Source organism: Trichosurus vulpecula, chromosome 7 (assembly GCF_011100635.1).
Source record: "Trichosurus vulpecula isolate mTriVul1 chromosome 7, mTriVul1.pri, whole genome shotgun sequence".
NCBI lineage: Eukaryota > Metazoa > Chordata > Mammalia > Diprotodontia > Phalangeridae > Trichosurus > Trichosurus vulpecula.
This window is the reverse complement of record NC_050579.1, coordinates 14,281,585-14,296,757: the sequence shown is the minus strand read 5'-3', so window position 1 is coordinate 14,296,757 and position 15,173 is coordinate 14,281,585. Positions and strand designations below refer to the sequence as shown.

The 15,173-nt window shown below is 46.6% G+C and overlaps 1 protein-coding gene across 1 annotated transcript; it reads right to left on the bottom strand.

The window, feature by feature from the left end:
• Positions 1-6,497: 6,497 nt before the first annotated feature.
• LOC118857106 (intestinal-type alkaline phosphatase 1-like) lies at positions 6,498-12,989 on the bottom strand. The gene is made up of 11 exons (XM_036767738.1): positions 12,875-12,989; positions 12,126-12,242; positions 11,734-11,843; positions 11,175-11,349; positions 10,000-10,172; positions 9,230-9,364; positions 9,029-9,101; positions 8,678-8,812; positions 8,165-8,356; positions 7,864-7,980; positions 6,498-7,088 (listed from the first exon to the last, which is right to left on the bottom strand). The coding sequence occupies exons 1-11, from the start codon at positions 12,939-12,941 to the stop codon at positions 6,814-6,816; spliced, it is 1,569 nt and encodes a 522-aa protein (XP_036623633.1). The 5' UTR covers positions 12,942-12,989; the 3' UTR covers positions 6,498-6,813.
• Between the last annotated feature and the right edge of the window lie 2,184 nt (positions 12,990-15,173).

Genomic DNA, 15,173 nt, shown 5'->3' with positions numbered 1-15,173 from the left:
TCAATTTCTTTTTCTTCTCTTATTGCTAAAGCTAACATTTCTAATACAATATTGAATAAGAGCGGTGATGATGGACATCCTTGTTTCTCTCCTGATCTTACTGGAAATGCTTCTAGCTTATTCCTGTTACGTATAAAGCTGGCTGATGGGTTTAGATAGATGCTACTTATCATTTGAAGAAAGACTCCTTTTATTCCTACACTCTCTAGTGTTTTTATTAGGAATCAGTACTGTATTTTGTAAAAAGGTTTTTCTCCCTCTATTGAGATAATCATATGATTTCTGTTAATTTTGTTATTGATATGGCTAATTATGGTGATAGTTTGCCTAATATTGAACCAGCCCTGCATTCCTGATACAAACCCCACCTGGTTATAGTGTATTATCCTCATGAGCAGTTGCTGTAATCTCTCTGGTAACATTTTATTTACAATTTTTTGCATCTGTATTCATTAGAGAAAGTGGTCTATAATTTTTTTCTCTGTTTTGGCTCTTCCTGATTTAGGTATCAGCACCATATTTGTATTATAAAAAGAAGTTGATATTTTTTGTCTATTTTTCCAAATAGTTTATATAATATTGGAATTAATTGTTCTTTAAATGTTTGGTAGAATTCAGTTGTGAATCCATCTGGCCCTGGAAATTTTTTCTTATTGAGTTCATTGATGGCTTGTTCAATTTCTTTTTCTGAAATGAGATTATTTAAGTATTCCATTTCCTCTTCTGTTAACCTAGGCAATTTATGTTTTTTGTAAATATTCATCCATTTCACTTAGATTGTCAGATTTATTGGCATACAGTTGGGCAAAATAGTTCCTAATTATTGTTTTGATTTTCTCTTCATTGGTGATGAATTCACCCTTTTCATTTTTGATACTGGTAATTTGACTTTCTTCTTTCTTTCTTTTTCAATAAAATTAACCAAAGATTTATCTAGTTTATTGGTTTTTTTTTCATAAAACAAGCTCTTAGTTTTATTTATTAGTTCAGTAGTTTTCTTGATTTCATGTTTATTAATCTCTCCTTTGATTTTCAGAATTTCTAGTTTGGTGTTTAATTAGGGATTTTTAATTTGTTCTTTTTCTAGCTCTTTCAGTTGCACACCCAATTCATCAATCTCCTCTTTCTCTATTTTATTTGTGTAAGCATTTAGAGATATAAAATTTCCTGAAGAACTGCTTTGGCTGCATTCCATATGCTTTGGGATATTGTCTGGTTATTGTAATTCTCTTGGATGAAGTTATTCATTGTCCCTATGGTTTGTTGTGAGGGGGATTTCCTGGGGCAACCCATTCCACTCTCGGACAGTTCTGGTGTTGGAGCAGCTTTACTTCTTATCAAGCCTAGATTCTTTTTTTGGAGCCCCGCCCCCTTTCTCCATTGTTCCTAGTTCAGCTCTCTGCAGCCAAGCAGAACAAAGCTAATCCTTCCTGCATATTACACCCTTCCAAGAACTCAAAGCCAGCTCTCCTGTCCCCTCACATATGTTCACAGATAAGCAAATACAGACACGTACATGATGAATACAAAGTGTTGGGGGGGATCACTAACAACTGGGGGAATCAGGAGAAGTGACATGGGTGCTGAGCCTTGAAGAAGGAGTCAAGAGGTGGGGGTGTACAAAGAGCACACCCTGAGCATGGGATAGCATGGGCCTAGGAGTAATGATGGGTGATAGAATGCGTTGCATAGGAAACATCAATCAGTTCTGTTGGCTTGAAATGTAGAATGTATGAAGGAGAGTTATATGTAATAAACCTCAGTAGGCTGGAACCAAATCATGAAGGACTTTATTTTTTTTGCAGGGGGGAAGTCAGGGCAATTGGGGTTAAGTGACTTGCCCAAGGTCACACAGCTAGTAAATGTGTCAAGTGTGTGAGGCCGGATTTGAACTCAGGTACTCCTGACTCCAGGGCTGGTGCTCTACTCACTGTGCCACCTAGCTGCCCCATTGTGAAGGACTTTAAATGAGAACTAGAGCAGTTCATATATTTTCTCAGAGGCAATTGGGAGCCATAGGACCTTCTTGAGACCAGGAGTGATATGGTCAGAACCATAGTTTAGGAATACTGACTTGGCAGCTATGTGGAAGACAAAAGAGGGGAAGAGATTTCAGGCAAGGAGAACAATTAGGATCATATTGCCACAGCCCAAGGTGAGAGGGGCTGAAAGCCTGAACTAGAGTGGTGGATATGTGGGCGACGAATGAAGGGGACGAATGTTAGAGATGTTGTGGGGGAAGAATTGAGAAGATCAGGCAACTGATGGGATGTGGGGATGAGTGCGAATGTGGAGGAAAGAATGATTTCCAGAAGGCAATCTTGGGTGGCTGGGCATGGAGAGATAACCTCTGTATCAGGGGAGAAGTGACTCACAGGGATGAAATCATGTATTCTTGGAGTTTGGAAACCAATGCATCCTGGATACAGAACACAGTAGCAGAGGCTATGAAGGAGAAACAGAGGAGCTTATGAGTTAATGGAAGCTGAAAGGGGCATAACTGCATGGACTATAACCACTAGGGACAACAGCTTCAACATGGAATGAAGAAGAAGAAGAAGAAGAAGAAGAAGAAGGAAGAGGGAGAAGAAAGAAGAAGAAGAAGAAGGAGAAGGAGAAGAAGAAGGAGAAGGAGGAGAAGGAAAAGAAGGAGGAGGAGGAGGAGAAGGAAGAAGAAGAAGAAGAAGAAGAAGAAGAAGAAGAAGAAGAAGAAGAAGAAGAAGAAGAAGAAGGAGAAGAAGGAAGAGGAGGAGGAGGAGGGGGAGGAGGAGGAGGAGGAGGAGGAGGGGGAGGGGAGGGGAGGAGGAGGAGGAGGAGGAGGAGGGGGAGGGGGAGGGGGAGGAGGAGGGGGAGGAGGAATAGCTAGCATTTACATAAAATTTTTAAGGTTTGAAAAATGCTTTATCCCATTTCATCCTCACAACAATCCTGGGAGGTAAGGTACTATTATTATGCCTATTTTACAGATGAGGAAACTGAGGTGAAGGGAGGTCAAGTGACTTGTCCAGGGTCACACGGGTAGTCAGTGTCTTAGGAATTCAGGTCTTCCTGACTCCAAGTCCAGGCCTCTTCCCCACCACCGCCCAGCTGCTTCTACAAGCAACAACTGAACGCCCTTAAATGTGAGCTGAGAGAGGGAGTGGGCAGAGAATAAGGGTCACTTAGCTGACTGAAGCAACATATGGCGAAAATCTAAGAATGCTTTCTGTAAAGGGTGAGACATGAGCTGGGAAGCAGTATGATAAAGGTGTGGTTGCTGTAAAGGATAGAGTTCTAGGCAGAATGTCACATGAGAATTCAAGTGCAATGACTTAAAAGGACAAAGTTTGCAGGGACCAGTAAGGTTATCTGACCAGGAACAAAGGCTGAAGAGCGGAGATGAACCCTGAAGACTGTGTAATTGAGAGCTTCTTTAACACCTGGCATGGAAGCCTGCCAGCAGTCTGGTGAAGCCAATGGATCCCTTCTCAGAATCCTATTTTACATCCCAGTAATCTCTAAAACAATCAAAGAAAAAGATACAAATATGACCTATAAGTATTTCTATTTGTAGATCTCAAGAGCCTGAAGCAACTTCAAATATCTTTTAAATCTCGATCCCTGGTCTGTGGTAGTAGCCACAGCAAAACACTTCAAGGTAGGCAGCCAGATGGATATGCATGGCTGATCGGGGCTCCTCACCCAGACCCTTCCTAATGGGCTGACCCTAGACAAGTCACTAAGCACTCTGTACCTCAGCTCCCTCATCTATAAAGTGAGGGGGTCCAAGCCTCAAAATCTATGAGCCATCAAGAGCTGCTTCCTCTGCTCTCATCTAAGATCTTAGAAGTTTCCTAGTATCCCTTGGGAGGCAGAAGCTGACTGTCAGGAACCCTTCTTGTGTCATTGTCCTGTTACATGTCTCCAAATCAGTCCTTTCTCCCCTTCCCTCAATAATCTTTCCTCTTCTCAAACAGGCATTCTGAAATCCATGCAGCCTTGGGCTCGTCCTTCTCGCACTCATCTATCTAGGCATCAGAATCATGTTTTTAAATGCTTAAGATTACAAAGGAAATTAATTATACTTAAACATGATTATCAAAAAAATTTTTAAACAAATTCACAGACCCCTCAGGTTAAGAATTCCTATCACCTTGCAGAAGGGCAAACTAAGGCCCAGAAGGGAGAAGTGAGGGCAGTGAAGCAGGGTACAATGAGATATCTGGGCTTTGCTGGTACAGGATTGGAGAAGAGTGGGCAGAGAGCAGTTTGCTGAAAGACATGCGGCATTTGAGTCCAGTAGTGAGAGTGAGTCTAGAAGGTGATAACATCACAAGCAAGAAATTCATGGACTCTTAGGAAGACTTGGTAAGGTTTGGCCTACACCTGGTGCTGGTGCTATATAGGCAACAATCAGACAGACCTTGCCCTCAAGAAGCTGCCCTTTTTTGGGGGAAAATATATGAAGAAAAGTAAATGCAGACTGGCTAGGGGGTTCTGTGGGCACTGAGGCAGCACAGTGGATAGGAATCAGAAAGACCTGAGTTCAAATCCAGCCTCAGACACTCATTAGCTGTGGGATCCTAGGTAAGTCACTTAGCCCTGTTTGCCTCAGTTTCCTCATCTCCAAAATGAGCTGGAGAAGGAAATGGCAAACCACACCTGTATCATTGCCAAGAAAATCCAAAATGGGGTTACAAAGGATCTAACAACACTGAAAATGACTGAACAATGACAAATACAGAATAACAAAATCAGTAAAATTGGCTGGCATTGATATAGCGCTTTAAAGTTTGCAAAGCTCTCTACACATATTGTCCCATTTGATCCTCACAACAACCAGGGGAGACAGATGCTCTTCTTATCCTGCTTTATGGTTGAGGAAACTAAAGCAGACAGAGGTCAGTGACTTACCTAGGGTCACACAGCTGGATAGGAATGAATCAGGATTTGAACTCAGGTCCATGGGATTCCAAGTCCTACACTCCGTTCACTGCAATATTTACTGCCTCCCTGAGGCAAAAATAAATCCAGTGGAGATTGTACTTTTATTGATGGTATTTTGCCTTTCTACAATGTAGAAGGGAATTTTAGGGGAAGGGCTACATTTAGTTGAGTTGAGTTTTGAAAAGAGAAGGATTCAATCCAGTGGAGTTGAGTAGAGGGTGACTTGTAAGCATGAAGGATAGGGAAAGGGGAAGAGCCAACAGGCCAATATGTCCATGGGGGGGATCAAGAAGAGGGAGAAGAATGAGCTGGATTAAAAAGTAAGAAGAGGAGGAGAAAGAAAGGGAGACAGGAGACAGAAGAGAAAGAAGAGATTGGAAATGAGAGGAGGAAGACCCCAAATAGCAGAACTCTAACTTTCTCCTTTAATTTGTAAGGAATTGGTGACAGCTGGTATTTGGGTAACTGGGGGTAACTGGGGTCTCAGGGATTGAGCTGCCTAATGGAGGTGGCCAGGTGCTCAAGCCACCAGGGCTTCAGAGGTGTGTCTTAAGAGTGGCCCCAAAAGGAACAACAGTTCTAAAAAGGAAAATTGTAAATTATTAGCAACTATGTGAAAGTATGCTCCAAGTCCTAATAATACAAGAAATCCAAACCAAAGTACCTCTGAGCTTTTATGTCATACTCAGGAAATTGGTGAAGACTCCAAAGGAGGGAAAGAGTCAGTGTCAGGGAGGTTGTGGAAAGATGAGCACACTAATGCATTGTTAGTGAAGCTCAGAATTGATCACACTGTTCTAAAAAGCACCTTGGAATTATGTTAAGTGATTAACATCTGTATTTGACCCCGTGAACCCTCTGCTAGGCATGTGACACAAGGAGGTCAATGATAAAAAGAAAGACCCCCTTCACACAGAAATATTTCTAGTAACATTTGTTTTAGTAGTAAAGAGTCGGAAACAAAGTAAATGCACCTTTATTGGAAATGGCTATACACATTTCGCACATGAGTAAGATGAGACATGACTGCAACTCTAAGAAACGAGAAATCCAATGAGTGCAGAGAATCATGGGAAGATGTATGTGAACTGATGCAAAGTGAAGGGAGCAGAACCAGCAGAACAATATAAGAATGATTCCAACAGTGTAAATATAATGACAAAAAATGACAAATAAAGGCATTTGAAATTGAATGCTATGAAACTGGCCCCAAAGAAGAGCTATGGGAAGGTACCTCCTTTCCTTTCTTGCAGAGGACTATGGGAATGGAACACTGAAGATGATGTCAGACACTTTTGGGGTGTTGGTTACCTCTCTGTTTGATCCTTTGCTCAGTATGATTGCTCTGTGGAAGGGGAGGAGGAGGACCTACATCGCATAATGTAGATGGTGTGAAAACAAAGGATATCAATAAAAATGTCCTTACAAAACAGAACATTCTGACCAGAGCTGTTGGAGGGGTGAGTTGGTACCCCAGGGACATTCTGCCTCAATGTCTGGAATCCTTTCCATACACCACCTTGGCCCCCTGTTAAAGGAAAACATGGAGATGTCCTGTGCCCTCTCTGGCCCATCTGAGGAGAAGCCTTGAAGCAGGAAGCTAGCAGAAGATTAACAGGGGAATTCACCCCAAGTTGCCATTTAACAGTAGAGGCAGAGGAGAAGGTTCCCAATACTGGGGACAGGGGTGGGGGCGCACTTCAGTAAGAAGAACAGTCTTGATTCAGGGATTTGATTCTTAATTTATTTGTTGGCAGTTGTCGTGTCCCTGGTGAGAGTATGTTAGGAGCCCATGGGGTAGTTCCTATAGTGACACAGCCAGCAACCCCAAGGAAGCCACTGGAAGGTGGAGGAAGGGATGGTGGCTGGGAGTTAGCTGGTCCCAGATCAGTGCTGAACTGCTAAGAGCAGGAAAGGCCAGGAAAGGATCAGCAGCAGGAAGGATCCCGATGTCTGGGAGCTGCCATCTGGGGCTGAGAGCCCACAGTCCTGATAGGGCTCCAGGCAGCCAGCAAAGGCCATCACATGAGCTACATAGGTCTGCTCCTGCACGCCATGGAATAGGTGGGCCTGGGGACCTCTGGCAAAGATGGCCACGTCTTCCCCGCCATGAGTCTCTGACGCCAAGGGCACAGCTGACTGTTGCTTATAGGACACTTCCTCTGAGGAACCATGAGAAAGGGAAGAACGTGAGGGGAACATAATTGATTCTGTAAGAAGTACTGAGGCCCCCTCTGCCATCCCAGGGATCACAGCTTTTGAGGTAAAGGGGATCTGAAAGACCATCTGATCCACACCCCTCATTTTGCAGAGGAGGAAACCGAGGCCTAGGAAGAAGCCACTTGCCCAAGGTCACACAGATAGAAAGTAGCCAAAATATGAACTGAGATGCCCAGAGCTCTGACCACCGTAGTGCCTTGCCTTGCACTCAAAGCTCAGCTCCAGGATCCTCTTGAATGTGAGGCTTTTTCTGATCTCCCCATTGGCAGCACCCTCCTCATCTCCAAATACCTTTACTTTGTAAAAACTGTGCATTTCTTGTCCTCCCTCCCCACCCAGCAGAATGGAAGCTCTTGGAGGGCAAGGACTTTCACTTTTTTGTCTTTGGAGTCCCAGGGCCTGACACGTCATGAACACCACATAATTTCTTAAGTGGGTGGATATCTGAGTGGATATGAGCTCTCTTCCCCCTTCCCATTTCAGTAGAACAAAAGAGCCAAAAGGCAGGGGCTGCTTGGTTTTGTCTTTGTAGCCCAGTACGTAGGGCAGTTCCTGGCACACAGCAGCTGTTTAACAAATGCTTGTGGAATGAAATGGAATAGAACTCTCTTGGCCTCTCTCAGGACAAGAAGCCTAGAGCCAACACCTCCTCCTCCCAGATTAGCTTGGGCTTCCACTGCCTCCCAGTTTCCCTGTGTCCTTGGCTCCCATTCTCACCACTGATACTGTCGTTGACATCTGGTCTACTACCATTCACCTGGCTATAGCCAGGTCCGTTTCCATATAAGATGGAAGTATATGCTTTTCCGTCTTGTGCCTTGCTGGGAGCCAGTCCTGAGGAAAGAGACCCAAGAAGAGATGATAGAGAAAGACCAAGGGCAGATTTTGCTCCAGAGGGCTCCCCCTGCTAGGCATCTGGGGCCATGTTGATTTTAGGCTGCTGGACAATGATGGATGAAATGGGAAACCTGTAATCTGAGGGTGGATGCTCTCTCTTTCCACCCTCACAGTTCTTTACCAAAGATGGAGGTGCCTCTGTAGGTGTAGCCACCGAAGGAGAAGACGTGGGAGTGGTCTGCAGTGACAACAATCAAAGTATCCTTTTCATCAGTCATCTGAGTGGCCTTATCAATAGACATGTCAAACATGATAGCATCAGTCAAGGCCAGGTATGCGGTGGTATCGTGGTGGCCATGGTCAATTCGGCCTCCTAAATGAAAACATATAATAAGGTCAGCCTCTGTTCCAAAAAGCAATCCTCTGACCACCCATTGGCAGCCTTCCATCTCTTCCCATCCATGGCCCTTGGTCTATTTTGCTTATTTCTCAGGGTGACTTTGACCAAGTCCCTTAACTTCCCTGCTCTCCAGTTTCCTCATCTATAACATAAGGGGTTGGGTGAGTTGGATTCAGCGTTCCTCTCTAGCCTTTGATGTATGACTGCTTTCCATCCTCCTTCCTTCACAGTTTCAGTAGCAGCCTCATATAATCATGCCAGGAGTCTCTCAGACCTGAGCTGACCCCAAATTACCTTCCACAAAGAGGTAGTAGCCTTTGGAATTTTGGCTGAGTATTTGGATGGCAGCCTGGGTCATCTCCCTCAAGGAGGGGTCTTCAGAAGTGTTGCGTTGTATCTCATATTTAGTGTCTCCAGGTTCAAAGAGGCCTTGGAGAAACAGATCTCATTTCAGACATCAGACACTAAGACCACTGCACAAACGTATGCTCCAAAGAGTTCTGTATTTTCCCAACTTGGGCATTGCTAGGTCAGATATAACATGTCAATTATCTATAAGCAAAGAGGGCCCAGTCAAGAGCTTCAAACAGACTATAGGATGCTAGGCAGGTGGTAGGGGAGAGGAAGGCAATTGTGTCTTGTTACCCATGATACGAGTCACTGTGGGGTCCTCTGTTGCATTCAGTAGCTGTTCACGATTCCACACATATCTGCCACCCTGAGAAATACAACCTCCATCAGCCTTGGCTGTCCCCTCCTCTAGCTCTGGGAGCCTTGACAAGCCTCTCCCCCTCTTGGAACTTTCTCTCCACTCAACCTCCATCAGCAAATAACAGCATCACCTACCGGTGCGCGGTCTAGCCACTTCTGGACGAGGTCCTCACCGTCCTTCCTAATTCCATCCTCACTGCTAAGGTTTGGGTACTCCGGATCAGGGGTTCCTTCTGGAAACATGTACTTGCGGCCCCCACCCAGGATCACCTGGGAGGAAATGGGGAGAGTGTCACAGACCAGAGTGGGTTCTAGGTCTCTGGGAGCAGCCCTTCTCTTTCTGCAGCTCAAGTCCCAATGTCTGACTCACCTGCCCAACCCTGCAAGGCCATTTATTCTTAGCATTCTCTGTTCTATCATTCCCTGCATTTCCCTACCTCAGTGGCAGGTTTTCCATTGATTCCTCCCTATCCCTTCAAGTTCTCCAGTGACCCACATGGACTCTCTTTCCAGAGAACCTTAGTAGGTATCCCTGGCTTTTCATCACAAATGGGAAACTGAGATAGAAGGGTACAAGGAGACTCCTCATACAAGTGTCATTCCCATGTTGATCCTCACCTCCTCCAAGAATCTCAGCATTTCAGAGGTAGAAGGGGGCCAAGAGGCAGCAAATCAAATTTTGCCTGAATAAGACTTTCTTCCTTGACTTCCCACAATGAGATGTCATACAACCAAGGAAGCCTGGCCTCCTGGGACAGAGACCTGTCACCTAAAGCTGCCATTGTCAGCAGCTTTTCCCATAGGTCAAACTAAATCTGTCCCTTTGCAACTTCAGCCCTTTCTCTCCAAATCCCTTGACTGTGGCCTCCCAGGAATTCCCCAAACTTCTGCCCTGGTGAACTTACATCAATGTCCACATTGGAAACCAGCTGGGAAGCAATATCCTTGCAGCCACTTTCCAGGGCCTCAGCAGGCATGTTAGCATCTGAGTACCATTCGCGGTTTACCACGTGGGCATATGTCCCGGAGGGTGAAGCATGCTGCACCCGGGTGGTGGTCACCACTCCCACTGACTTCCCTGAGGGATTGAAAGCCCAAGCTCAGACCCCAGGGCCACCTTTCCTCCACAGACAAAATGAAAATGTGGTTCCCACCTTCCAAAAACTACATTTTATTGAGGGGTGGGCTGCATAGGAAGACAACAGGTAAAGAGATCCATCTAGACATGGTTAAGAGAGTCCACAATTGGGGAATAAGAAGGGGCTCTCTATAAATATCACCCAAGCTGAACTTTAAGGAAATTTGGAACTCGAAGAGTTGGAAGGGAGGCCTGGGTGACAGCCAAAGGCATGGAGGTGGGAGATGAAGGGCAGAGTTTAGAGTACAGCACCCAAGAGTTTGGCTAGACAATGGTCTATATAAGAGGAGGTGCATGGGGAAAAACATAGTTAGAAAGGTAGGCTAGGGCCCAACTGTGAAGGGCTTTCCATGCCAAGAAGAGTTCACATTCATCCTAGAAGCCTAGGAAGTCAGTAGAGCAGGGGAGCAACAGGGCAGACATGTGCTTTAGGCACCCAGGTGGCTCAGTGAATACAGCATTGGACTTGGAGTTAGGAAGACCTGAATTCAAATCCAGTCTCAGACACTTACTAACTGTGTAGTCACTTGGGAAGGAACTGGGAAGTCACTTAACTTCTATTTGCCTCAGTTTCCTCATCTGTAAAGTGAGGATGATAACAGCACCCACCTTCCAGGGTTGAAGCCTCGAGGCTCTATATGCACCCTGGCTACGTATTCTCATCCTCACTGTGTTGGCAGCTGTGTCAGGGATGCTTTGGAGGGAGGAGAGGCTGGCAGCCAGAGAAGGAATAGGAGGTTGCCGCAATAGTCAGATAAGAGGTGATGAGAGCCCAGGCTGGGGTGGGACTGTGGAAGTGGAGAAGAGGGAGTGTAGGGGGGAGGAAGAGTGAGGAGCTGAGGATGCTGGCAGTGCCTTTGACTGAGGCAGGGAAACAGGAGGAGAGATGACTTGGGAGAGGCAGGTGAGGAGCTGCCTCCTGACCACTGCTCCCCAGCTCACCTGCTTCCTTGGCTCGCTTCAGCACTGAGAAAACCTCATTGCCCCAGGTGGTGTTGCACTCGTTATAGCGGGCAGCAGCACTGACTCCAATGGTTCTGTAGTTGCCCTTCACCCCACAGAGGTAGGCAGTGGCAGTCGCGGCACTGTCGGGGACCTGCCTGTCCACATTGTATGTCTGTGCGGATGACAGCTGGTTAGCTTCTGGGCAGCTGGCAGAGGAGACCCCAGGCCTTCATCCTTGGTCTCCATGCCCAACAGAACAGGGACCACCCTCCCTTAGGTGGGTCCTTCATCATAGATGGAGTCTGGCCACATGAACATTTCTAGGGCTCCCAGCTTACCCATCCCCAAACCCTCTTTCCTTCTTTCCTTCTACATTTCTCAGGAGGGCTCCATCAACATCCTCACCAAAGCTTTTTTCCTGTAACGAAGCCTGAGGTAATCTGCTCTGGGTCACAAAAGTCACAGGTATTTGAGGGAAGATTGGATCCTTTCCTGACTTATAGGCTAGTGCTCTACTGACCAAGGGTTTTCTCTCACCCCCTCCTCTATGAGGTACCTTGGACAGAGCCACATAAGGGAACCCATCCATAGACAGTGGGGTTTCAAGATTTCCATTCAGATTTTCTCCGAGTATCCGGGTGGCCGTCACAGTGGACACTCCCATCCCTGTGTATAGACAAGACTCAATTTAGGACTCAGCCCATCCCTAGTCTGAGTCTCAGGGAAAAGATAACCTAAATCCACCAGGCACCTGGGAGGGGGGCTGGAGCCAGAGGGAGAAGGTCTCAGAGTATGATTTGGGTGGGAAAGTGACCTCATTGTTGGGACAGAGGGCCTACCTGGGCTACTGTGGGCATTCTGGGAAAGTCTGGCTGCTGGCTGCTTGTGTTGGGGCTGGGCTGGGGTGGGGGTTCGGAGGGGAAGATTCATGTCAGCCACCATACTCACCATCTCCCAGGAAGAGGATAAGGTTCTTGGCTGAGGTCTGGATGGGTTGTAGCTGCTTGGCTGCCTGGAGGGCAGTTCTTGCCTGCTGGTTCCAGAAACTGGGATTCTCTTCTGCTTCTGTGGGCACAGCACCAGGGAGCTCAGGGGGTGGAGGGTACATCCCTATCCCTCACTCCCAGGACCTCTGGGCCCTGGTCACTCAAACCATTAAAAATCAGATCAAGGGGTGGATTTTAGAGGAAGAAGGAGCCTGGAGACCCTAGGCTGCTAGAGCTAGGGCTGAGGCCATGTGTCTACACCTTCTGCCTCATTGATGAATAAACTGAGGTCAGACTTACTTAAGTTTATGCAGAGACTTGGATCCCTCAGACTCTAAACAGAGCACACTTTCCACCATGCCATACTAAGTCTGCCCCCCCTACCCAGAGGAAACTGAGGCCCAGAAAAAGGAAGGAGCTTGGTGAAGATCATACAGGTAGGGAGCAGATGTCCCATAACAGTTTTCCAAAGCACCTTTACCCTTCAGCAGATATCCAAATCATCTCTGAATATTCACATCACCTTGGGCTCCCCCATTCCTGAGGGCCAATAGGTCCCCACTTTCCTTTAATAGCCACTAACCACGTATCCTCTCCATCTTTGGTAGGTGCCCCCAGATCCATCTCAGTGCCACCTCCTGGACCAGCATCATTGAGTAGGACCCTCTCCCTGGTCCCTTTCTATTAGGGAAGCCCCTTGGAGGGGGTTACCTGGGATGACACCATCTGCAATGTGGAAATAGAGTCCCACCAGGAACAAAGCAAACCTTCCCTGCATCGTGAGGCCAGAGAGACAGAGACGTGGTGTCACTGAGACACTCAGTTGCTCAATAGTTTGCTATGGGGACTTTGGCCCCAAAAAGCAGCTATCTGCTTCCTGGAAGTTATTGTTGCTCTGTGAGTACCCCACCCCTTTGATGGTCCTGGCCACACCCCTGCCCCTGCAGGGCCCTCTTGGCCTGGACCCTTCTATCGTAGGGCCAAGATGGTGGTGAGTGGCCAGAGTGTTCATCTGATTGGGTGACAGAAGTGTTCCTAATTCCTGGTCGGGTGGCTTCAACTCCACCCAGCTAGTAGGGCAGAAATTAACTCATAGAAGCCCAAAATGTCACACGGAAACAACCTTATGTATCTTCTAGTCACAGGATTACAGCTTTGGAGATGGCAGGCACCTCCAAGGCCATGCAGTCCAATCCCCTTACTTCACAAATGGGGAAACTGGGGCAGGGGGAAGTGAAAGTGATTTCTTGCCCAAGTCATTAGTGATCCAGGATTCAAAGCCAGGTCCTGTTGATGCAGCTTAGGAGTTCAGGGACCCCAAAGTAGTGAGTTACAGGGAGGAGTCATCTGGAAAAAATTTGGGGACTCAACCCATCTTCCAGTCAAGTGGCAAAAGTTGATCATGACATGAAGTTCCCAAGGGAACCTGCAACTGAATGGGTGTGATGCTAAAGCTTATATAGAAAAAGTTCAAGGAGTGGCTTGCCAATTATGCTAATTAGTTGGTGCTGGGGCTGAATCAAGGCATGGTCAGCTCTTAAAGGAATTTACTGTTTCTCTACCTTGGGTGCAGGTAGCATTCACTACTGGAAACTCTGGGGACGGGGGACTTCTTAAGGAGTGTGTTTTTGGTTTGCTAGGTCAGTAATTCAACTAGTTGTCATGGCCATCCTATTTGTATGAAATAACCTCATTAGTGGACATCTGTGGTTTGGCCTCAGGATTGTATACGGTAACTGTGGGAATCAGTACAAAATAATTCTGTCCAGGCCAAGTTCTACAGGGTGGGCTTATTTCTGTAGAAGGGAGAGATAGTTTGCCTCACTGGGGCCCACTCATGAGTTATTGTCAGAGACAGGGTCTTTGGGCTGGGGAGAGATCTGGTGCTAGGGCTGGAGTTCAAGCACCCTGTCACTCTGCTTCCCGAACCCTGGCTCTGTCCATGGTACCACATACTCTACACTAGTGGCAGGAGCTGGGTTCCATTTTAGGTCTCCTGTTTCCAAATCTCCAGCTTTCCCAACAACTTTTTCAGCATTCATAATCCAGGTCACAGCCAGAACAAACTTAAGATGGAGCAGCCAGGTGGCAGGTCAGAAAGAGTGGCCTCAGTCACTCAGTACATGAGTGATCCTGGACAAGTCATTTAACCTATCTGTCTTGGGTCCATCATCAGCAAAATGGTGATATTAGGGCTAATAACTTCAACAACCTCCCAGGATTATTTTGAAGACTGGATGAGATTATGTATATAAAGGCATTTGAAAACCTAAATGCTAGCTATAATCATTATTATTTTCATTATCATCATCATTATTAGGCCTGGAGGCAGGCCTAATAATGGTCCAGGGTCCAGAGGTGAGTCAGCCTCTTGGCTCCACAGATGCTCAGACTGAGAAGGGGTTAGAGCTGTGAAGAATACAGGGAAGGGGGTGCACAAGTTGGGGCCAGCTCTCTTGGACCCTGAAAGCTCTCCATCACTTGGCTCACTCCTGCCTTTCTGGTCTTCTTCCACCTTCTTCCCACCCCTGCCCCATCAACACTGGCCTCTTGGCTATTCCTTGAGATGACTCCATCTCCTGACTCCATGCGTAGCCACTGGTAGCTCCCCTGGGCCTGGTGTCCTCTCCCTCCTCATCTCTGCCTCCTGAATCTGCTGGCTTCCTTAGAGCCTGGGCTCCTACAGAAAGCCCTTCCCAGTGCTCTCTCATCTCAGTGCCTTCCATCTGAGCTGGTCTCCAGTGGAACCTCTTTCTACATCATTTGTCTGGAGGTATCTGCATGTCGTCTCCCCGGTTAGACTGTGAGGTCCTTCAGAACAGGGACTTTCTTTAGACGTTTGTTTTTTGTACGCCCAGCATCTAACACAGTGCCTGGCACATAGTAAGCATTTAATGAATCCTGGCTGGCTGACTATCTCCCTCTCCCTTGTGGCTTAAACATGGGAGCCCTTTTAATGCTGAACTCCCTGAAAAAGTTGTCTACAAATGTTGCCTCCTTTGCTCCACTC

Excerpts from the sequence above, each read along its gene's own strand:
- LOC118857106 (XM_036767738.1), bottom strand. The coding sequence starts at position 12,941 with ATGCAGGGAAGGTTTGCTTTGTTCCTGGTGGGACTCTATTTCCACATT. Across the intron at positions 11,844-12,125 it reads TATCCTCTTCCTGGGAGATG|GGATGGGAGTGTCCACTGTG; the intron begins GTGAGTATGGTG and ends GTCTATACACAG. Across the intron at positions 9,365-9,999 it reads TTTCCAATGTGGACATTGAT|GTGATCCTGGGTGGGGGCCG; the intron begins GTAAGTTCACCA and ends ATTTCCTCCCAG.